The following is a 25,520-nucleotide window of genomic DNA, read 5'->3' as shown; positions in this document are numbered from 1 at the left end:
GCACAACACTTTTTCTCCTTGCTATAAATGATTTGGCCTCTGTTCTTCCACCCAGTATTTGGTCATCACTCTATGTTGATGACTTTGCTATTGCTTGTGCAGGCGCTGACTGTCACCTTATTACAGTTTCTCTCCAGCATGCGGTCGACCGTGTTTCCACTTGGGCCACCACGCATGGGTTTAAATTTTCGAGTACCAAAACTCACCAAATTACTTTCACTAGACGCTCTGTTATCTCCGATCATCCTTTGTATCTCTATGGCTCCCGTATCCCCGAACGTGATACAGTCAGGTTTCTAGGCTTTCTCTTTGACCGTCGGTTATCCTGGAAACCTCACATTACCTCTCTGAAGGCAACTTGTCACAGCCGGCTAAACCTTCTTAAAACCCTTGCTCATCTTTCCTGGGGAGCTGATCGTCGAACTCTGCTTCGCCTACATTCAGCCCTCGTTTTATCGAAACTCGATTACGTTTGTGCCTTGGTGCTTTTCGCTCTTCCCCTGTTGAGAGCCTCTATACAGAAGCAAATGTTCCATCCTTGTCTGATCGCCGTGATGCCCATTGCCTTCGCTACTATGTACGCTCTCACGATCTACACAATCCTTCCATTTATAGAATGGTCACCGATATTAGTAGACATTCTTTATTCGTTCGCCGCCCCTGTTTGCTCCGTCCCTTTTCTCTTCGCCTACATTCACTCTTGTCTTCCCTTCAGTTACCACCTTTATATGTTCATGTAGCATCTCACTTTTCCCTACCCCCCTGGGAAGTTCCAGCTGTTCGGGTCTGTTCTTTCTCACTCCCTTGCTCGAAAGCTCAACTGCCTACAGTGGCTTCCCGCTCTCTTTTTTCTTGATCACTTCCACTCCCATTCTCATGCCACCGCTGTGTACACAGATGGCTCTAAGTCTTCAGACGGCGTCGGATTCGCAGCAGTGTTTCCGGACAGCGTCGTGCGGGGGCATTTACTATCTTCAGCTAGCATTTTTACTGCTGAACTGTATGCCATTCTTGCAGCACTTATTCGTATTGCATCTATGCCTGTGTCATCATTTGTAGTAGTCTCAGACTCCCTTAGTGCTCTACAGGCTATACGAAAATTTGATACATCTCATCCCCTAGTTCTCCGTATCCAACTTTGGCTATGCCGTATCTCTACCAAACATAAAGATATTGTTTTTTGTTGGGTCCCTGGTCATGTCGACGTACAGGGCAATGAACAGGCAGACACTGCTGCGCGGTCAGCAGTACATGACCTACCAATTTCCTATCGAGGTGTTCCATTTCTGGACTATTTTGCTGCAATAGCTACCCACCTTTGCACCCGTTGGCAACAACGTTGGTCAACTCTGCTCGGTAACAAACTTCATTCTATTAAACCGAGCATAGGTTACTGGCCGTCTTCTTGTCATCAGTGCCGAGGTTGGGAGACCACTCTCTCCCGCCTTCGCATTGGCCACACTCGTCTTACTCATGGGTATCTCATGGAGAGGCACCCTGTTCCTCTCTGTGAGCAGTGTCAAGTTCCAGTATCGATTAGCCACATTCTGTTAGACTGCCCTCTCTATCAACGAGCACGCAGAATTTACCTCCAACGTCATCTTCGTTCTACTACTCTCTCTTTACCTTTCCTTCTTGCTGATGGACCCTCCTTTAATCCTGACTCTCTCATTGACTTCTTGACAACGACTGATTTACTCCACAAACTCTGATGATACTTTTTGCACTCCCCTCAGCCCTTTCTAGTTCAGTCTCTTGCTGCCCTTTACCCTTTCACCATCCATTACCCCGCTGTTATCCGTAACCTATTACTCATCCATCTCCCTTTTGCCACCTGATGCCCTCGCTTCCTTCCTGCCCTGCAGCGCTGTATAGTCCTTGTGGCTTAGCGCTTCTTTTTGATTATAATAATAATAATTCTCTGCTAGGAATGGAGTTACAAGAAAAGACTACATAAATACTGGTAAGAAGGCAAAAGATTGTAGACTTGTAGAGAAGGTGGTAGTCTCTAAGAAGTTTCATCACCAAACGATTCGTAGCCAGGCTGAAGATGTAAGAGGTTTGTATCCAATTTTTACTAATGGTGAACCTTTTGATAATCAACTGTGTAGGCCTTCTGCTTGAATCTATTTTTGTAAGGCCACCAGATATCTGGAAGTGGTACCCATGAGTTGTCAATACTAAGGCAATATTAACCCTTTCAGGCTCCACAGGGTCCCCCAAATTTCAAAAAAAAAAAATAAATATTTTTTTCTTATGAAAAGATAGAGAATCTTTTTCCGGTCATAATGACACCAAAAGTATGAAATTTGATGGAAAACTTACGGAATTATGCTCTCGCGAAGTTAGAGGTCTCGACGATGTTTATGCATCGCCAATTTTGCCCACTTTGAGCACTATTTTCAGCCAATTCCCATGTACTAGTCGACAAAAATCATAACTATTTTGCTAGAACTGCATTTTTTCTATCGAATGAGTACAAGAAACCACCAATTTACCGATTTCAACTATCCAATACAGTGGTCAGAATTTAGCAATTTTGCCAATTTCCAAATAGGGTCCAGAATAAACAAGAAAGACATTCCTGGTACTAAAATAACATTTCCTCTGTTCATTAGTCACGTCCCCACTCCCGTCTTACGTTCTTTTGCTTTCCATTTTGAATTTTTATTCTTGCAAAAAATAGAAGATTTACTGTTATGCAGACTACTGCATTAGTGTAGAAATGGTATAAATAATATCAGAGCACTTGTGAAAGAATATTAGACTCACTAGTTGACGTGTATTGGATGCTTAGCATGATTTGTTTACTTTTGAACTTTGGTAAAAATCGAACATTTCTGCTACTTTGAGCTCAATTTCAAGATACTTTTCATTGTAAAAAACAGTCAAAATCATCTCAATTTCTGTAATATGTCTTCCATTCTATACAATGAGACCAGGAAAACTAGAATACAACAATAAATGCCATACGAAAATAAAGTGCAAAGTCGCTGTTTTAATCCAAAAACACGGTCAAAATTTTTTTTTTCTCATTGCGCACTGTGTGCTGCAGGATTTCTTTTATACTGTGCACACTGACCCATTCTTTCATATGTAGGCCTACCAGCTTTCTCTCACTAGATTTGAAGGCGCTAGAATTTATGAGTACTAGTACGTCATGGACCCTGGTGCGTAAGCTGTACTAGTACCGCCGAAACCCTGAAAGGGTTAAAGGCTTTTGCTGGCAGGATTACCTTGGTCACTTCAGTGACTAAAGTTCAAACTTTAAAGGCCTAATATTCAAGGTGTCAAGTAGAATGCAAATCAAAGAAGACCTCTCAGCTGCCTACCATCCTCAATAACTGGGTGAGCTTGGAAGGTTTCATTACACATTAAAAACTATGATGCATACTTACTGTATTGATTTTTGCACAGACTGGAATGAGAGTCTGCCCCTGCTGGTTTTTGCTATACCTGAAATGGTGTGGGAAGCCATGGGTTTCAGTCCCTTTGACTTCATCTATGTACACACAGTGAGAGGCTCACTAACAGCAATGAAAGAAAGCTGGCTCAATGGTGATCAAAAATCTTAGGCAAAATTCCAGGTGATAAGAGATTGGCCAAGGAGAACCTTACGAAGGATGAAGAATAAGTATGATTATCAAAATTTTGATCTTTTCAGTCAGTGATGGTGCAGGAACCTGTCCTTTGGTACACTTCCAACGGGAAATTTGTCAGGCCCTTGAGGTACATGGTTCATAATGATGATTCCATCCCACTATATTGTGTTGAATACTAAAATCCACTAAGCAGTCTTTTATCTCATTTGTGTGCCTTTCTTCTGGCTTGATTTTTTCGTTCTTTGTTTTTTGCACAGCCAAAACTGTTTTTTTTCTGTCAACAGTCTCCCTCAATAATTTAAATTTTTTTTGCAAATCTCCTTTATTATTTCAAAATTAATGTTTGGTCCAGCAGTAATCTCCTCTGCCATTACTACCTGCTTCTGTCTTTGTTTTTCCTTTAGTGATTTTGGTATAAGTATCTTATGTTTAACCTTTACTTAATATTATCTGAGCTAGCTGGACCCGTTGTTCTAAATTTGTCTTTTGCCTCGTTATACTACCATACTTATCTTCTACTCTAGATATGTACTTGTCCAAACCTTACATGGCTTTGTCATCCTTATAGTTATCTTTTTTTACTAATAATTGATCTATCAACAATTTTAGTTTCTGAAGTCATATTTTCCTCATTTAATTTATTTATCATTCCTTAATACCTGATTTTGGCCAATCTTGTCAGTCTGTCCATCCATCCACTACATTCCTTTCTCCTGGTGTAAAGTTATAGCTGTGTTTTGATCTAGTGCCCTCCACCAAAATGTATAAAAAAGAATTAATTGTTTTCTCAAAATTTTATCTTAGGATACATAGTCTCCAGGATGTGTGCACAATGCATACGTGTGTGTGTGTACACATGCTTACCAATGTGGTTGCAGGGGTTAAGTCTTAGCTTCTGATCCTATCCTTTAACTTACTGCTGGCAAGATTCACTCCCTCCTAGCATCATGGGCCATGTCATAGCTGCTCTTAAAACTATATCTCATGTTCATTCCACTTCCTGTCCTGATCAAGGTACACATGACTGTTGTGTAATATGGTCTTTAGGAATGCTCTTTGATGTAGAATTCTGTCTCAAGCTATTTTTTTTTTATTTTTTTATTATCACACCGGCCGATTCCCACCAAGGCAGGGTGGCCCGAAAAAGAAAAACTTTCACCATCATTCACTCCATCACTGTCTTGCCAGAAGTGTGCTTTACACTACAGTTTTTAAACTGCAACATTAACACCCCTCCTTCAGAGTGCAGGCACTGTACTTCCCATCTCCAGGACTCAAGTCCGGCCTGCCGGTTTCCCTGAATCCCTTCATAAATGTTACTTTGCTCACACTCCAACAGCACGTCAAGTATTAAAAACCATTTGTCTCCATTCACTCCTATCAAACACGCTCACGCATGCCTGCTGGAAGTCCAAGCCCCTCGCACACAAAACCTCCTTTACCCCCTCCCTCCAACCCTTCCTAGGCCGACCCCTACCCCGCCTTCCTTCCACTACAGACTGATACACTCTTGAAGTCATTCTGTTTCGCTCCATTCTCTCTACATGTCCGAACCACCTCAACAACCCTTCCTCAGCCCTCTGGACAACAGTTTTGGTAATCCCGCACCTCCTCCTAACTTCCAAACTACGAATTCTCTGCATTATATTCACACCACACATTGCCCTCAGACATGACATCTCCACTGCCTCCAGCCTTCTCCTCGCTGCAACATTCATCACCCACGCTTCACACCCATATAAGAGCGTTGGTAAAACTATACTCTCATACATTCCCCTCTTTGCCTCCAAGGACAAAGTTCTTTGTCTCCACAGACTCCTAAGTGCACCACTCACTCTTTTTCCCTCATCAATTCTATGATTCACCTCATCTTTCATAGACCCATCCGCTGACACGTCCACTCCCAAATATCTGAATACGTTCACCTCCTCCATACTCTCTCCCTCCAATCTGATATTCAATCTTTCATCACCTAATCTTTTTGTTATCCTCATAACCTTACTCTTTCCTGTATTCACCTTTAATTTTCTTCTTTTGCACACCCTACCAAATTCATCCACCAATCTCTGCAACTTCTCTTCAGAATCTCCCAAGAGCACAGTGTCATCAGCAAAGAGCAGCTGTGACAACTCCCACTTTGTGTGTGATTCTTTATCTTTTAACTCCACGCCTCTTGCCAAGACCCTCGCATTTACTTCTCTTACAACCCCATCTATAAATATATTAAACAACCACGGTGACATCACACATCCTTGTCTATATAGGACCAAAATTAATTTGACTGGTCATTTATTGTGGGAGAACTTACTGATCCTCTGAAAATTTGCCAACTGCCCTATCTCATGCCCTCCTCCCAAGCACTGAGGATTGATATAATCTCACAGTTCTAGTCTTCCTATTTTCTACATCAGCTTCCTGGAGTCTGTGAATCATCAATGACTTCCCTCATTCTTCTTCCCATTTCTTGTCCCTCCAGATTTCATAGTCTGTTTCTAACATTTCTCCTTATCTCTCATATGGCATCATTAACCCTTTGACTGTTTCAGTCATATATATACGTCTTAAGAGCCAATGTGTTTGACGTACATATACTTAAAAATTCTAGCGGCTTCAAATCAAGCAGGAGAAAGCTGGTAGGCCCACATGTGAGAAAATGGGTCTGTGTGGTCAGTGTGTGCAGTATAAAAAAATCCTGCAGCACACAGTGCATAATGAGAAAAAAAACTTCGACCATGTTTTTGGATTAAAACGCTGACTTTGAGGTGTATTTTTGTATAGTATTTATGGTTGTATTCTTGGTCTCATTTGATAGAATGGAAAACATATTATAGAAATAAAAGTGATTTTGATTGGTTTTACTATGAAAAGGATTTTGAAATGGAGCTCAAAGTGGCAGAAATGTTCAATTTTTCCCAATGTTCAAGAGTAAACAATGATGTCATTGTCCAACTAGCCATTCCGATATGCAGTCACGAATGGGTTGACGTTATTTATACAATTATTACAATATTGCAGTAGTCTGCATAACAGTAAATCTTCTATTTTTTGTGAATAAAAATTCAAAATAGAAAGCAAGAGTATTATAACAGGGGCCTGGAGATGTGACTGATGAACAGAGAAAAATGTTATTTTAGTGCCAGGAATGTCTACATTGTTCATTCTGGACCCTATTTTGAAATTAACATATTTTTTAATTTGCATGAAATTGGCCAAATTGCCAATTTCTGACCACTTTATTGGGTAGTTGAAATTGGTAAATGGGCGGTTTCTTGTACTCATTTGATAGAACGAATGGAGTTCTAAAGAAATAGCTACAAGTTTGGCCGAAAATAGGGCTCAAAGTGGGTGAAATCGCCAATTCATAAATGTCGCCAGCTTCGTGAGAGCATAATTCCCTAAGTTTTCCATAAAATTTCACACTTTTGATGTCATTATCATCGGGAAAAGATTCTCTATCATTTCATAAGAAAATTTTATTTTTTTCCAAATATTTTGTGACACCAGGAGACACTTCAGGATTTGGGGTTGCGACAGTCAAAGGGTTAACCTTCCTATCTCAGAGAGCATCTATGCTACTGACTTTCCTTCCTTCATTGTTTCCCTCTCATTTTCTCCTTCAGCTCTTTCATTTTCTTTTCCAACCTTAGGGCTGTTTCCTCTGCCCTATCTGCCTGCTCAACTCATTCCTTGCTTTGTTGCATAATGCCACAGTTTCTCTCCAAAGGGAATAGAACTGCCTTTCAAACTCCTCCCTCAGATATGTCTGCATGTAATCCGTTACTGTTAGTGTGTGTGTGGTAAAGGGGGGGGGGGGGGGGAAGGGTTGTAATTACCTATTTGTAGGCTTCAATATTGTGTTCATAATATAATTTTATATATTTTCCAATGGTTGTACATACCAATTCTTCTTTTAATACATTCCACTGGCCAACCACTCTATTTGACAAGAAAATTTTTCTGCTATCCTTTCCATTCCACTTCTTTCTCAATTTGCAACTAAGGCCTCGTGTTATTCCTGTTCCAGGTACTAAGAAATCTACGCTTTAAAGAAATTACAAGACCTTATATGTAGTCATCTTCTATTTTTTGGTTTGAATAAAAATTCATTATGTGAATAAAAAATCAAAATGGAATTCATTTGTAAAGCCTCAAAACGTAACTAATGAACAGAGGAAATTTTAGTTTAGTGCCAGGAATACCTACATTGGACCCTATTTTGAACTTTGGCCAAATTACCAATTTCTGATCACTTTAGTTGAAATAGTTGACTTGGTGATTTCTTGTGCTCAATCAATAGAATAGAAGTAATACTAGAAATAGCTAAGAATTTGGTCGACTGGAATAATGTAATTGGCCTAAAATGGGAGTCAAAGTCGGCAAAATTGCCGATTCATAAATATCGCTGACACATCAAAACTCGCGAGAGCATAATTTTCCATCAAATTTCATACGAAAAAAAAAAAAAATTAAATTCTTGGACCCTGGTGCACACTTTGAAATTTGGCCTCTGGATCCTGAAATGGTTCAAGGACCTTCCTTTCACCCTTTTGTAAATATAGGTGTTTGCTAATTTACTTTCCTGTAGTGAAATCTTAAAAAACTCCAATGTGGACAGCATAATTCATCTGCATATTCTCTTAAGACCCAAGGCTATCCTCTCTAGTCCCATAGCTTCTTTTTATCACCATTTAGTAATAATTTCTTTACTTCCTCCTTAGTTATTTCAATATCCTCTAATCACAGCTGTTTTGACTTAAATCTCCTACAAGAAAAAATATCTTCTGTGAACACACACTGATACTTTCTATTTAATATCTCGTACATTTCCTCTACCGCAGTTATTTTGCCGTCATCAATTATTCTTTGCTTTTAGTCTTCAACATTTAGTTTACTTTTTGCAGACTTAAATCAAAGGTTTTGTTCAATCTTGCTCTTGTCTATTATTTCTAGCCTACTTGAATCTATAGTAAGTTTCCTGATGGGCCTGCTTCCTGTACCGATTCCAGGCCTTTCATTTTCTTTAATATCTTTGCAACATCTTATAATACTATTTGAGAAAATTTTTTAATTCCTTTTTATATACACTACAGAACTCTTTGTATAGATTATATCTGTCTCTTGTTGTATAGCCTCTCCTCACTTAGCAATGTACTAGTTCACAGATAACTCGGACTTACGACGGGTTCTCTGACCAGTTTGCATGCCTAAATAATGTATATTAAAACTGATTTCCTCTATTCTGTTTATTACAATATAGTACAGTACATTACTGTATAAACATATACCAAAAATGTTATAAAGATTATATTAAAACAATATCAAAAAGATGGCTGACACCCGCTACCACGATAATATTCTCCTCACTTAGTGACGAATTCATTTACCAATGTGGTCTTAGGAACGAAACTCCGTCTTTAAGTGAGGAGAGGCTGTATACCATTTTAAAACATTGTAATTCCCCTCTTTAAAATCTAACTGTTCCTGTTCGTGAAATTCTTTTTCAGACTTTCAAATCATTGCCAGCAATGTTGATCTGCATTAATTCATAAATTATATTCCATCAAGCCATGTTTATGATTCTGGTCTTCCTCTTATCATCGATGTTGTGGATGGGAGATTACGCTCTCCCCATCTTTACATCGGGCACACATTACTCACTCATGGAGAGGCACCTAGTGCTACTGAGAATCATCAAGTTCCAATTTGCCATATTCTTAAGATTGTCCTGTCTACCAGCACACCTGCAGAATTTACCTCCAGTGCAATCACTGCTCTAATGCCCTTAACTTTGCCTTCCCTTCTCACTGATGGCCCCACCTTTGACACAGATTCCCTCTTTGACTTTGTCAGCAACAGATTTATTACACCAACTTTGATTATACTTCCTTTAGCATTCCTCACTGTCCTCTTAATCAAGCATATTATACCTTTAGCACACCCTACCCTGCAGTGCTGTATGACCCTTTTGGGTTTAGCACTTAGTTGTAATAACCTGTGACCCAATCAAACTTTATTTTTAACTACATTACCTGAAAGAATACTCCATTCTACTGAATGCACAGCAACACAGTAAATGACCATATGACCTGTCTTTGAAATACTCATTTGTGCTTAACTGTTTACAATAATGTTTACCACTGAATATATCACTGCTTAGTTATCTTAAGCCTACCCATAATGCTCTGCATACAAGGGGCTTTGGCATGTTACACTTAACCACTGTATTTCTTTGTACTTCTATGTATCATGTTCAAATAAATAAATAATAGTAAAATTTCACAGAATATGTCATTTCCAATAAAACAGGATCACTCTTTCCAAGGGAGTTAATGTTGAAATTTCCTCTGTTGTTTGAGTAAACACTAAATCTAGAGCTGATGGTGCATTGCCTTTTCTCATTTTTGTTTAAATATATCTTGATACATATAAAAAAAAAAAAAAACTGTCATTAAACTGAGAAACCTACTGTCCATTTGTTTACAGTTTCAGCCTCATAGGCTGCCTAATTTATAGTTAAAAAACTTTATTTTTATCTCATTTACTTTTCATCAATAGTTGCCTAAGGATATTCTGTAATCCCTCATTTATCCTATCAAACTCTTCTCTTTCCCAAGTATTATTATATATTTATCACTTAGAGCTTCTCATCTTTATTTTGTACTCTTGTCTCTAAAATTTCAACATTTTCAGTATTTTGGATATCAATTTCTATAACTTGAAGATAGTCTTTTAACAATATTACCAGTCCTCCTCCTTTCTTCCCTACTCTTTCTCCTCCAACTGAATAATTTCTGTCAAATACAACCTCATTTAAAATACATTTTACCAGTTTGATGTCAGTTAGACAAACTATATAAATTTTCTTTTCATTTATATAACACATATCTCCAAGTTCTTATGCTTCCGAGATTACCCCATCTATATCAGGGCAAAAAAATCTTCAAAAACGTATTCTCATTGTTGCCCCTTTTCCCATTTGCTCATGATTTTCATGTATCCCAATCCCATGGATGTTTCTTTGAAAATCCATTTGATGGGTTTGTATAGCCCTGTTACTCTGCCAAAAACAGCTTGTTTTTCACTTCTAACCTCATTCAACATCTTAGGAGTTTTTATGAAATCTTCCTTTGAAAGATCTTGTTTAATTTGTATAGCCTTATAACCTTCCAATTCCTCGTGTCCTTAGCTTTTAAAAAAGTTCTTCATTATGTTTAATCTGTGTAAATGTTATTTTCAGTGGCACACGCTTATCTTTCTCATATTTTCCAGTAGGCCTGTATGCCAAAATAAGTTCTTGAAAGCAGAAATCCACAATGCATTTAGTCACCTCATTTGTGTATTGTTCTTCCTCTTTGACTCTTTGTATTCATTAATTTATTTCATTTACAACACAACCAAAAACAATAACTTTTATCTCTATCAAAAGTTTAGAATTATCTGCAGTCTCCTTTTTAATTTCTCTAGTGAATTTTGCAAGACTACTTCAATCTTAAATTTGTGTTTCTCTTCTAAGAAAATACCTATTAATGCAACATGAAACAATCCCAATTACTGACTCTTTACATCCATCAAAGAATGACATTTGAAGAATGGTTTGATGTATAATTAGAATTACAGTGTACCTCCAAATTTCTGAGTCTCCAGCACATAAATTTGACCACAATGCTTACATGCTCCTTCAAAAATGCAGCATATCTATCAAGCTCATCCTTAGCATACCATTACCAAACACCTTTTTTTTTTCATAAACTATGTGATTTTAGAGGAAGTGGAACTCAAATGGTAAGTTACACAAAAATGGTAATTTTTTCTCTATGAGAATGCAGTCATGTTATTTTCTGTTGTGTTGAATTAAACTTGTTCACAGGTACTGTATATAAATTATAAATATGAAATGAGCATTTCTAAACCTTGTAACTTCTCCCATTATCAATGTGAATACTGAACATACATAATTTGGAATGAGAATTTTTATAAAATACATAATGAAAAAAAAAAAATTAATATGGCTGCACTATTTTACTCTCATAGACAAAAAATTGGTACTATTTTTAAATAATAAATACAATTTGCAGAATGCATATTTAAGTGTAGGGTAACCCACTTAAAGTTGGATAACTCCACAGCACAACCAAAACTGTGGAAAAACACATCATACCAAGACAGACAAAAGAAATGTGCCTCTCTACAGTTGATGTAGACATGGCAGCCAAATTTATCCCTTTTGCCTTACTTGATAGTCATGTTTACCCATGTAAGTAATGGTTGTGGGAAGAAGTCCAAGGTTTATCTGGCTTAACCTATAACTAGAAACTAACTAAGCAACCAGAGAGGCAATACTACCTAGAGAGGAGATCAGCTTCACCTCATGGGAAATGATCAGCCTGGTCACTGGGGAGAGAAGTGTTCCACTATCAGAATGGCATGCAAACAAAAAAATGCCATAGGAAGTGATCATTACAATCCAGGGAAGGTATCAATAACACAGGCTAACAAGTTACTGATGAGACCACTAACAAGAAACAGAGGGAATGGACTAAATGTGGTGACATCGCTGCTTAAGAGCCCTAGATTTGTTCAAGCCAGTAATACTATTTTCCTCTTCAGATCACAGGAAAATGAACCTTACTTTACTTCAGACCCAAGGCTCAAAATCACTGACCACACCACAAAATGAGTCTGCCTAGTGATACTTACGGAGACTTGTGTAGCCAGGCTGAAGTTTGGGCCAGGTGATCTTTTCTTGCTTGAGCCAGTGGAGTTTGCAGTCGCGTTTTGACCCGATTGAGAACCTTTCCGCTTCCGCCGTTTATTTGGAGCCCGTTGGGTTTCTGTAGAACAAGACAAAATATTCCCTTAAGAATATTCATAAAAAATTTCACTACATATTTTAATGTTATTGTTTGATGAAATATTTGTCCATTTTCCTTTAAAGAACATTAATCAATGAATAAAATATTCAAGACAAACAGAATGGTATTTGTAAGCTACATTGGCTACTGTATTGGGGTTTACAAAAACAAAGGCGGATAAAGTAAGAGGTAATGAGCGCGCATGCTAGGTCAGAAGAAAACAATGAAGGTGCCATAATTCTGCCAGCAAGATGCAACATTCAGTCTCCTTTCTAAGGATTTTCTAGATATAGTCACTGATTATGTGTTTCAATGCAATATATAATATAAATAAATAAATAAAATATATATATACGTGTATATATATATATATATATATATATATATATATATATATATATATATATATATATAAATATATATATATATATATATATATATATATGTATATGTATAATTATATATATATATATATATATGTATGTGTATAAATATATATATATTATATATATATATATATTTATTTTTATATATATATATATATATATATGTATATGTATATATATATATATATATATATATATATATATATATATATATATATATATATATATATATATATATATATAAATTCCTAATAAAAAGCATAGGTTGCATGATCATCTGCTAGACACACTGTGCTATACTGTACAAGGAAGGAGACTCAATGTTGCCCAGTTATGCTGCCCCAGTAACCATATTAGAACACAAGTTATGCACGTAAAGCATTCGCTCAAGCTTAAACCACTGGGTTAGACTGCCAGAGAAGCAGACAGTGCTATGCCCTTCCTCTAAACCATCTAACCTTACAATGGCAAAGTGGGAAACATGAGCCTCCCTAATGTTTAAGTGCCAAAAGTTGCTTCTCTGTTTGTTATTAGTATTATGAGTCAAGAAGACCATTACACATTGCTAAACTCTCATGAATTGTATAAGTCAATGAAATTAAATCACTACTAACACAATGAATACTTGAGACTAATTCTGTAATTCAAAAATTTTTAAAAATAGAAATGATAAATGATTGAAATGAACTGAAAATGACACAAGACTTCCACTTTAAAAGTTCCATTACTTATTGAAGGTAACTTCATTTTAAATGCAACAAATTAATATATCTAAGCTACCATTTTTAAACATTAAATATGTCTATAATTACTGTTATTTGTGATTTTTAAAGCTAAAAAATATGGAAAGAGAAAAATGCCAGCTTTAGCAACTGTAGGGGTCAACTTGAGAGAAATTTTGTTACGAGTCTAGTGCAAAACTATTTGGTGACTCCTACTTGAGGGCGGTGAAGTCTTGAGAACCAGACCTACGGAGCAGCAAAAGTAGTCATCAGCATTTCAGCCAGTATGGCCCTTTCATAGCAAACTTGAATAACACTTAAAAAATAACAAAATAAAAAAAAAAAAAATGCAAATGATAACAGTAAAAACAAAGATTTTTTTTTAGCACATCAATAAAGACAATTCATGTTACTAATATGACTGATGTCCTCAACATCCACACCATCTCAAAAATTATACTGAAGCTTTGTAATATTTCAAACTTCTCTTTACATCTTAATCATCACAGTTCTACTGCCTCATATTTTTTTTAAAAGAAAGATTTATGTGGCTGCCTTTTTATATTTTTTTACAAATGCATACTGGCATAGTTGTGTATATGGTTGGTCAACGCTATACCACTGCTGTCATGTGTACGTGTTTACTGTGTGTTCAGGGTTCTAATGTGTGCACATCAGGCGCATGATACCTACATGCTTGTCTTGCTTTTGAAAACATGTGTGCCAATAAAAAAAATTATGACTGAGTGTTGGCAAGTTTCTAATTTAAGTAAAGCAAGCCTGAAGTAATGGTGTTTACCATCAGGAAACATTCCCCTGAACACAACCCTAGGAAAGTAAACATAAGTCAACATCTAACCCAACTAGTTAACTTGAGCTGAAAACAGATATACAGTGGAACCTCGGTACTCAAACAGCCCTTTACTCGAACAAAGCTCAGTACTCGACCAAACAAACAAGACCTGCCAGAACTTCACTGTAAACTATTTTGTGTTTCTTCACATTTTTTTTATATTATTTGTATAAATAAGTCACCATGAGGCCTACAAAGATTAGTGATAACACCCAACCAATAAGAAAACTGAGTGGGAAGAATTTATTCGATACTTGAACGGATCGGCACTCAAACAGTCTTCTAGAATGAATTAAGTTCGAGTACCAAGGTTCCACTGTACAAACTAACGAAGAGTAGTGCAGTATGATTTATACAAATTTACAAACAATAGTGCAGTATGATTCATACTAAACTTTTAGTCTGTAAGTATTGAAAATATAGTGTAGCTGAATATTCAAATCACTTATGAAAAATTTATCTATTTATGCACTACATTATCATTTTTATTTCAATCAGGTGGTACTTTCATATGTAGAAACACAATTTATCTAAGAGCATGTAATCTTTTGGCATTTATGGTGTAAAAGAAATTGAATTACTGTACAGAGTTATGCAGTTTTAGAAAATTATTTAATTGTGTATGAAGAGCTGGGACCAATCCAGTGATCTCACTCAGGCAACACTGTCACCACACCAATTAGGTTATCGAGGTGAAAACAAAACGTTTGATTTCTTACTAGTACTGTGATGATATTGGGCGAGTCAATTCATTGGACTGGTCCCAAACACTCCTTTCAGAGTTTGTTACAGACTAGATATTGTGAAATTCTCATTTCATTATTTAATTAATGTAGTGGTTGAAAATAGTGGATTACTATAAGGTGCATATTGGCTGAGATTTCTAAGACAAAAGATGCAATAGTGCTTGACCCATCACCATACTTGTGAGTGTAGGATACTACAAGTCTTGTGAATATAGGATACTACAAGCCTTGTCATGCCAGACTTGTTCTTCTCCACCAGGGAACAAAACTTGTATACAACATGTACTACAAAATAAAACTCCTAAGATACACTATTTTTTCGTAAATTTGCTTATAGCATATTAATTAAGTGATAGTTGTACTTTCATGGGATGACTGCAACACACCATCAGGAAAAAATAATGAAGTACAGTACTAACTGGGGGGAGTGAGTGGCCAGTAATAACAATTGAGGTGAATAGAGAGAAAGCTGATTTGCCGTGACTGTAACAATAATGACCAATTCTGCAACCAAAGGACTTTGTCCATTGTTTCCAAATCTACTAACCCAGCAGATTTTATTCTGTATTTTAGAAGTCCAACAAGTGGAGGGTTCACTATAGGATTTAGAATATAAGCTTTAGCATTTCATCATCAATACTGTTCCATTGAGGACTTCAGTGTGTGAGCACTTGCAAAGTTCTTGAAAGAACAGGCATTGAAGAATAAGGAAAGCCCAAATTGCTGTTTGTTATTAGATAATTATTGCACAATCAAAACCCCCAAAATGTGTACATTGGTTATCAAATGTTTGACTAGATGCTCTACTATGAGTACTCAGTGGAAGCTCTCAGGAATGTCTGAGTTTTGTCTTTATTTTCACAGTGCCCATTTTGATATGGCTAGATGCACAATACCTGAATTTAACCCCTTGACTGTCGCAACCCCAAATCCTGAGGTGTCTCCTGGTGTCGCAAAATTTCCAAAAAAAAAAAAATATATATATATAATTTTTTCTTGTGAAATGATAGAGAATCTTTTCCCGATTGTAATGATACCAAAAGAACAAAATTTGATAGAAAACTGACGGAATTGCACTCTCGCGAAGTTAGCGACCTTGGCGATATTTATGAATTGGTGATTTCGCCCACTTTGAGCCGTATTTTCAGCTAATTCCGTTGTTCCAGTCGACCAAATTCATAGCTATTTCTTTATAACTCCATTTTTTCTATCAATTTAGTACAAGAAACTGCTCATTTACCGATTTCAACTACCCAATAACGTGGTCAGAAATTTGCAATTTGGCCAATTTCAAGAAAATTAAAAAAATGACAATTTCAAAATAGGGTCCAGAATGAACAATGCAGACATTCCTGGCTCTAAAATAACATTTTCTTTGTTCATCAGTCACGTCTCCAGGCCTCTCTGATATTACTCTTGCTTTCTATTTTGAATTTTTATTCAAACAAAAAATAAAAGATTTACTGTTATGCAGGCTACTGCAATATTGTAATAGTTGTACAAATAATGTCAACCCATTCATGACTGCATATTAGAATGGCTAGTTGGACATTTATTGGAAAATGACATCATTTGCGTACTTTTGAACATCGGCAAAAATCAAACATTTCCCGTATTCTGAGCTCCATTTGAAAGTTATTTTCATAGTGAAACCAATCAAAATCACCTCTATTTCTATAATATCTTTTCCATTCTATCAAATGAGACCAAGAAAACGAGAATACAACCATAAATACTATACGAAAATAGACCACAAATTCGGCATTTTAATTAAAAAAAAAAACGGTCTTTTTTTTTCTCATTATGCGCTGCGTGCTCCAGGATTTTTTTTATATGGTGTACACTGACCACACAGACCCATTTTCTCACATGTGGGCCTACCAGCTTTCTCCTGCTTGATCCGAAGCTGCTAGAATTTATGAGTATATATACGTCAAAAACGGTGGCTCGTAAGACGTATATATACGACCAAAACAGTCAAAGGGTTAAAACCAAAAATATATTTTCATTTAAAATGAGCTCACCGGATTTCACATGCCACTTCTTATGAATGTTAATATCACTGAGGCTAAAGTGTTAGCTAGGAGTCAATAAACAACCAATAGCTTAGTTTTCAAGTGATAAATTAATGTACAACAAATCTATTATGATGTCATGGCACTTATAAGAATTACTCAAGAAAGAAATGGATGGATGAATTGCATTTATTTAGATTTCAAGAAGGTTTATGGTAAAGTTCTTTGTGAAGGATTAGTCTGGAAACTGTATAACATAAGAATAAAAGGCAGACTATTATGGAGGAAAGATTTCCTGTGTAACAAGTGCAATACAAGCAACAAAATGACTGCTGCAGCTATAATATACAAGTTGGAAATAAATGGTATAAAATACCGACACAATGGAAATATAAACACATATGCAGTATAATGTGATCCTTTATTGACTACATTTCACCCACACAGTGGGCTTTTTCAAGTCACAAACAGATCTACCTGGGGTGGAAGGGACACGAGTATTTATAGTCAGGTTCACAATGCTGAGGTCAGGTGGAGAATGCTGCATCTTATGATGTACCGAGTGGGGTTATAGAGTATAAAGTCTTGGGTAGCTTGGAAAGGAGATTGGATAAGTTTGTAAGCAGACCTTCTACAGTGTTCTTCCATTCCTGTGTTCTTATGTGGGATAGCGATGAAGAAGTTTCTTGGCAAGTGGTTCAGCTATGTTATAGAAGCCACTATTCTGGTTGAAGTTGTCGGATATAGAAATAAGTGATGATTCCAGGATTCTTCGGTATTGAGTGTTGTCTTCTGTGGCGATAAGTCTTGAGTTTCTGTAGTTTATCAAGTGGTTGTGTGAATTACGGTGTTGTACGCAGGCATTCCTTGTGTCGTCAGACCTGCTTGCGTATTGGTGTTCTGAAATGCGTGTTTGGAGGTCCCTTGATGTTTCGCCCATGTATAATTTGTTGCAGTCATTACAAGGGATTATGTATACCCCTGCAGAGGGTGGAAGCTTGTCCTGTCTATCACTGGTAATGTCCTTGATGGTCGTGGTTGTGGAGGTAGATACTTGGAATGAGGTATTGGAAAAGATGTTGGAAATGTGTTTGGCAATGGAGTTGGTGGGGAGGACTATGTATCTCTTCTCGGCAGTGTCTTCTCTGGGTGTATTGAAGATGTTTAATGCCCGTCATCTGCAGTCTCTGATGAAGTGACGAGGATAGTGGAGTTTAGAAAATACTTGTTCAATTATCGTGCATTCTTCTTCAAGAAACTCATTGCTGCAGATTCTGAGTGCACGCAGGAAGAAGCCTATAATTACACCACGTTTAGTTTTGGTGTCGTGGCGAGAGTAGAAGTGGAGAAGATCGTTTTGGTTGGTGGGTTTTCGATAGACTTTAAAACGAAGTTCGTGGTCAGCCTTGCAGAGCAGAACATCAAGGAAAGGAAGAGTGTTGTCGACTTCTTCTTCAAGTGTGAACTGGATTGAAGGCTCGACCTGGTTGAGCTTGTCTTGGAGAGCTTGAACGTTGAAGCATTTAGGAGTTATGAGGAGAATGTCGTCAACATAACGGAGCCAGGTGACAGACGAAGGAATAATGGTGGAGAAACGTTCGGCTTCTAGATGTTCCATGTATAGGTTCGCCAGGACCGCACTGAGTGGCGAACCCATGGGTAGTCCAAAAGTCTGCTGAAAGAGGTGATTTTCGAAAGAGAAACACGTAAAGCCAACACATAGTTCAACAAGGTCGATGAAATCGCTGGCTGGAATGGGAAGATCAAGTGAATCGTCAATTTTCCTGCGCAAGAGATCGATGGCTTGTGTAGTAGGTACTTTGGTGAATAGGGAAGTCACGTCAGGGCTGGAAAGTTTCTTGTTCCTGATGTTGATGTTGCGAATGCGACTGAGAAGATCACCCGAGTGTTTGAGATGTGCTGGACTGATAGTGCCCAAGAGTTTAGAGAGGTGTTTTGCGAGAATTCCTGAGAGCTGGTGGGGAGCACTGCCTATTCCCGAGGATATGGGCCTCAGTGGGATACCAGGCTTGTGAGTTTTTGGCAGGCCGTACATTCTGGCAGGTCTGGGGTTGCTGGGCATGGTGTGCAGAAGTTTCTTCCCTTGTTCTGAGCCCCTCAGAATGCGATGAGTCCTTTGAAGAAAAGTTTTAGTAAGGTTGTCCACTTGGTTAGTTGTGAGAGGTTTGTAGGTATCTGAAGCCCTCAGCTTAGGCCTCAAATTCGCAACAGGAATTACGAAACCAAAACAAGACCTCAATTTCATCGCCAAAAACTACAGACACAATGACTCCGACTTCCAAAAAGGCTATCTTCAAGGCATCATCTCAGCAGCTATCTCAACACGCAGCTCCCCAGTCATACCTCGACGTTACATCAATGCACTCAAAGGTTTAGCAGAAGACACGACCATCAGGGTCACCACCGCTGATAAAGGAGGTGGTGTTGTTATCATGAACACTGACGATTACAGGAACAAAATGCTCAATCTACTTAATGACCCAGATACCTACAAACCTCTCACAACTAACCAAGTGGACAACCTTACTAAAACTTTTCTTCAAAGGACTCACCGCATTCTGAGGGGCTCAGAACAAGGGAAGAAACTTCTGCACACCATGCCCAGCAACCCCAGACCTGCCAGAATGTACGGCCTGCCAAAAACTCACAAGCCTGGTATCCCACTGAGGCCTATATCCTCGGGAATAGGCAGTGCTCCCCACCAGCTCTCAGGAATTCTCGCAAAACACCTCTCTAAACTCTTGGGCACTATCAGTCCAGCACATCTCAAACACTCGAGTGATCTTCTCAATCGCATTCGCAACATCAACATCAGGAACAAGAAACTTTCCAGCCTTGACGTGACTTCCCTATTCACCAAAGTACCTACTACACAAGCCATCGATCTCTTGCGCAGGAAAATTGACGATTCACTTGATCTTCCCATTCCAGCCAGCGATTTCATCGACCTTGTTGAACTATGTGTTGGCTTTACGTGTTTCTCTTTCGAAAATCACCTCTTTCAGCAGACTTTTGGACTACCCATGGGTTCGCCACTCAGTGCGGTCCTGGCGAACTTATACATGGAATATCTAGAAGCCGAACGTTTCTCCACCATTATTCCTTCGTCTGTCACCTGGCTCCGTTATGTTGACGACATTCTCCTCATAACTCCTAAACGCTTCAACGTTCAAGCTCTCCAAGACAAGCTCAACCAGGTCGAGCCTTCAATCCAGTTCACACTTGAAGAAGAAGTCGACAACACTCTTCCTTTCCTTGATGTTCTGCTCTGCAAGGCTGACCACGAACTTCGTTTTAAAGTCTATCGAAAACCCACCAACCAAAACGATCTTCTCCACTTCTACTCTCGCCACGACACCAAAACTAAACGTGGTGTAATTATAGGCTTCTTCCTGCGTGCACTCAGAATCTGCAGCAATGAGTTTCTTGAAGAAGAATGCACGATAATTGAACAAGTATTTTCTAAACTCCACTATCCTCGTCACTTCATCAGAGACTGCAGACGACGGGCATTAAACATCTTCAATACACCCAGAGAAGACACTGCCGAGAAGAGATACATAGTCCTCCCCACCAACTCCATTGCCAAACACATTTCCAACATCTTTTCCAATACCTCATTCCAAGTATCTACCTCCACAACCACGACCATCAAGGACATTACCAGTGATAGACAGGACAAGCTTCCACCCTCTGCAGGGGTATACATAATCCCTTGTAATGACTGCAACAAATTATACGTGGGCGAAACATCAAGGGACCTCCAAACACGCATTTCAGAACACCAATACGCAAGCAGGTCTGACGACACAAGGAATGCCTGCGTACAACACCGTAATTCACACAACCACTTGATAAACTACAGAAACTCAAGACTTATCGCCACAGAAGACAACACTCAATACCGAAGAATCCTGGAATCATCACTTATTTCTATATCCGACAACTTCAACCAGAATAGTGGCTTCTATAACATAGCTGAACCACTTGCCAAGAAACTTCTTCATCGCTATCCCACATAAGAACACAGGAATGGAAGAACACTGTAGAAGGTCTGCTTACAAACTTATCCAATCTCCTTTCCAAGCTACCCAAGACTTTATACTCTATAACCCCACTCGGTACATCATAAGATGCAGCATTCTCCACCTGACCTCAGCATTGTGAACCTGACTATAAATACTCGCGTCCCTTCCACCCCAGGTAGATCTGTTTGTGACTTGAAAAAGCCCACTGTGTGGGTGAAACGTAGTCGATAAAGGATCACATTATACTGCATATGTGTTTATATTTCCAATATACAAGTTACAAAGAAAAGTTGTAATCATTTTAGGTACATGATAACCACATGTCAGAGTCTAAAATCATTATACACAATAACCACACATAAGAATACCAATGAATATGAATGAATTGATGAGGAAAATTTCCTAATTTCAACAAAGAGAACAAGAAGCCATAACACTAAAAGAGGAAGAGGAACCAACTAAGATTCTAGAAAGCTATTTATAGAGTGACTGAACAATGAAATAAGGAGGAAGTAAAGGCCACAACAACTGGAAATTAAAAAAAAAAAGTAGAGTAAATGCTGAAGATGGAAGATCCTGAGTTTAACTCTGGTCTTTCAGCCACAAAAAAGTAATTACATATATCCACATACAAACAAGACCTGGGGCTAACATCAACCCAAATACTGTATATCACTGAAGGCACATATCAAGCATATAACCTCAGAGCAAAGTACAATGTTAGTGAGCCTAAGACAGCAGTCATAAACATAAATGAATCCTTAGCATTTTATACATAATAAATGTTAGTGCCATTATTGTATATACAACCAGTGTGGAATCCCAGATGGTCCAGCAATTCAAAAGTTCCAAAAGTCTGCAAGTTCCTGGCAAGTGGTCATGTTGAATGTGTCTGAGTACCTGCCATCTTGCTGACTAAGAAATGCTAAAACATAAGAACATAAGAAAGGAGGATCACTGCAGCAGGCCTGTTGGCCCATGCTCGGCAGGTCCTTTACAATTCATCCCACTAACGAAACATTTTCCCAACCCAATCCTCAATGCTACCCAAGAGATAAGCTTTGATAACTCTATCCACTCATTTGCAAGTCCCACTCAAATCCAATCCCTCTCACTCATACATTTATCCAACCTAAATTTGAAACTACCCAATATCCTAGCCTCAATAAGCACCCATGGGCTAGTTATCATGCCTCTACATTGTTAACAGAAATTTATGTCCAGTTATGTGTTGCTGGGAAATATCTGTAGTATTTTTAGTGAGAAACATTAAGCGGTGTGTTATTTCCACCACATGTATATATCCACATGATTTGCTACTTCTGCAGTGTGCTGTTGCTAACTGCCTTACTTGGCTGCAATTTTGTTTACCTGTTGCACATTTATTGGCTAATTGTTAACTGTTACTTATGGTTGGCTAATTTCCAGAGGTAGGAGAACCTGCTTTACCCTGCCCTCAAAGTGCCTTCATTCATGCCAGAACATCCCAAGAGCAGCAGGCAGAGCTTTGCTGTACATGGGTGTCTACAGCAGTAGGCTCAGAGAGTGAAGCCTATGAAGCTTCCCACACTTCAGGTGATTTCTTTCAACTCATGCAACATTCAGTAGTCTTCAACCAGCAGTCACAGGTGAAATTACTATGTAAAAGTAATACTAAGGGACTTTTTTGTAAAGCAGTTCTCTGTGTAAGATTATTTATTTTACATGAGAGCCTTTGTGAGCAGCAACTTTTAGTTGCAGTCTAGTAGTAGTAGCTCATTCAGCTCTGCAGTGATAGTTTGTTACTTACATAAGTACTGTGCAACCTCAGCATGATGCTCATGTTCCTTGTTTGTAAATTTGTGTCATCACAGATATAGTGGAATGTTACAGAGCTCAGTCACTCTTGCAGCATACCCTGTATCTATAATAGTGTACCTTGTACCTCTACACTCTTTCATCAGCTTTAAAGCTTGAATTTAATTTTTATTTAGAAGAGTTTTATTTGAATCTTTGGTATGGATGTTAGGATTATTTTTATATTTATTGTGTGCCACCAGTGTGTGTTTCATGTATCACCAGTGTGAGTGTTGTGCCACTAGTGTTTCATGTCACCAGTGTCATATGTCACTAATGTTTCATATGTCACCAGTGTCATGCATCACCAGTGAGTGTCATTACTTCAGTGCCTTACAGTTAATTCAATGAGAGCAACCTTGTATATTGCAGAATTCCTTGCATGCATTTTACATCCACCACTTGTGGTTTTATTTTTACTAATGAACTGACCCCCTGCCATTACTTTCCCTGCCTTTTACTCTCTTGGTTGTGATCTGACAATGGTTCAGGATGTACCCAAACATCATCATAACATTCCTTTCCTAACTGAAGTTGGAGGTTGGAGAGGACTTTACACAAATATGATTTTGCCTATTTTTAGGACTGTTTTAGACCAATTTTAGTACTCAAACCAACTCAATTCCTGACAATTTTGCTAACATTCCTTCCAAAGTATCAAGTGAGTAGAAGAAACTGCCTATTCGACTGTCATAACTACAATATAAAGAGCCCGAAGTTTGTAACTGACCAATTTTACACCAAATTAAAACAAAAATTGAAAAACAGCCCAAAATTAAACAGTAGGCATTCCAACCACTAAAGAAACCTTTCCTCTCTTCATTAATCATATCCCAGACCTCTCATATACAGTCTCTCCTCACTTAACCCTTTGAGGGTCGACAGGCCCTCTCCGAAACTCGTTCTCAGGGTCGGCCAAATTTAAAAAAAAAAAAATAATTTTCTCTTATGAAAAGATAAAGAATCTTTTCCCGATCATAAGGACACCAAAACTTTGAAATTTGATGGAAAACTTACGGAATTATGCTCTTGCAAAGTTGGCAGTCTCGGCGATGTTTACGCATCGGCGATTTTGCCCACTTTGAGCCCCATTTTCGGCCAATTCCACTGTACTAGTCGACAAAAAACATGAATATTTCGCTAGAACTCCATTTTTTCTATTGAATGGGTGCAAGAAACCACCCATTTATGAAATTCAACTATCCAGTACAGTGGTCAGAATTTTGCAATTTTGCCAATTTCATACAAATTTCAAAAGATACCAATTTCCGAATAGGGTCCAGAATAAACAAGAAAGACATTCCTGGCACTAAAATGACATTTCCTCTGGTCATTAGTCACGTCTCAAGGCCCCTCTTATATTCTTTTGCTTTCCACTTTGAATTTTTATTCTCACAAAAAATATAAGATTTACTGTTATGCAGACTACTGGATTAGTGTAAAAAATGATATAAATATTATTGGTGCATTTGTGAAAGAATATTAGACTCACCAGTTGATGTGTATTGGATGCTTGGCACGATTTGTTTACTTTTGAAATTTGGTAAAAATCGAACATTTCTGCTACTTTGAGCTCAATTTCAAGGTACTTTTCATTGTAAAACCAGTCAAAACCATCTCAATTTCTGTAATATGTCTTCCATTCTATAAAATGAGACCAAGAAAACTAGAATACAACAATAAATACCATACGAAAATAGAGTGCAAAGTCGCTGTTTTATTCCAAAAAAACGGTCAAAGTTTTTTTTTCTCATTATGCACTGTGTGCTGCAGGATTTTTTTTAGACTGTGCACACTGACCACATAGACCCATTCTTTCATATGAAGGCCTACCAGCTTTCTCCCACTAGATTTGAGGGCACTAGAATTTAGGCGTACTAGTACGTCAAAAACCCTGGGTCGTAAGCCGTACTAGTACGTCCGAAACCCTCAAAGGGTTAACGATGAAGTTCCATTCCTGAGACCTCGTCGGTAAATGAATTCGTCGCTAAGTGAGGAGCATACTATAATGGTAGTGGGTTTGTGTCAACCATCTTTGATATTGTTTTAATACCACCTTTGCACCATTTATAACATTTCTGGTATATTTTTAAATGTTTATACAGTAGTATACTGTATATTGAAATAAAAAGAATAGAGGAAATCAGTTCTGATATACATTATTTAGGTATAAATACTGGTCAGAGAGCCCATCATAAGTCTGAGTCATCAGTAAACGAGTACATCGGTAAGTGAGGAGAGGCTGTATAACACTTGCTCTTCGTTCTCAATCCATCACACAATAAATCAAAGTTTTCCCCATTTCTCAGATAATAATATATAACCAAGAATGCTTGGTCATAGTTTAGGCTGTCCCAATAATTGAAACACAACTAGTTAAAAACCATAAAAACCTTTGGGGAAAAGGGGGGGGGGTGCTGAGGGGAAAAGCCCTACCCTTTCTCAGGAAAATTGCCAAA

The 25,520-nt window shown here is 37.9% G+C and overlaps 1 protein-coding gene across 19 annotated transcripts in view; it reads right to left on the bottom strand.

Annotated features, from left to right (window-relative positions):
- The window catches only part of LOC128698016 (LIM domain-binding protein 2-like), a 740,316-nt gene that overhangs the window by 111,934 nt on the left and 602,862 nt on the right, over window positions 1-25,520 (bottom strand). For 11 of the 19 annotated variants that reach the window (XM_070097474.1, XM_070097473.1, XM_070097465.1 and 8 more), the window contains 2 exons: window positions 13,779-13,808; window positions 12,300-12,433 (listed from right to left, as the gene is read on the bottom strand). In XM_070097474.1, coding sequence (XP_069953575.1) covers window positions 12,300-12,433; window positions 13,779-13,808 — 164 coding nt within the window. Of the gene's footprint in view, window positions 1-11,945; window positions 11,994-12,299; window positions 12,434-13,778; window positions 13,809-25,520 lie in introns of all 19 variants that reach the window. The other 8 variants (XM_070097481.1, XM_053790021.2, XM_070097480.1 and 5 more) reach the window with 2 other exon arrangements.

Source organism: Cherax quadricarinatus, chromosome 58 (assembly GCF_038502225.1).
Source record: "Cherax quadricarinatus isolate ZL_2023a chromosome 58, ASM3850222v1, whole genome shotgun sequence".
NCBI classification, from domain to species: Eukaryota; Metazoa; Arthropoda; class Malacostraca; order Decapoda; family Parastacidae; genus Cherax; species Cherax quadricarinatus.
Note: the sequence above shows the minus strand (reverse complement) of the source record. Positions and strands in the feature narration are given on the sequence as shown.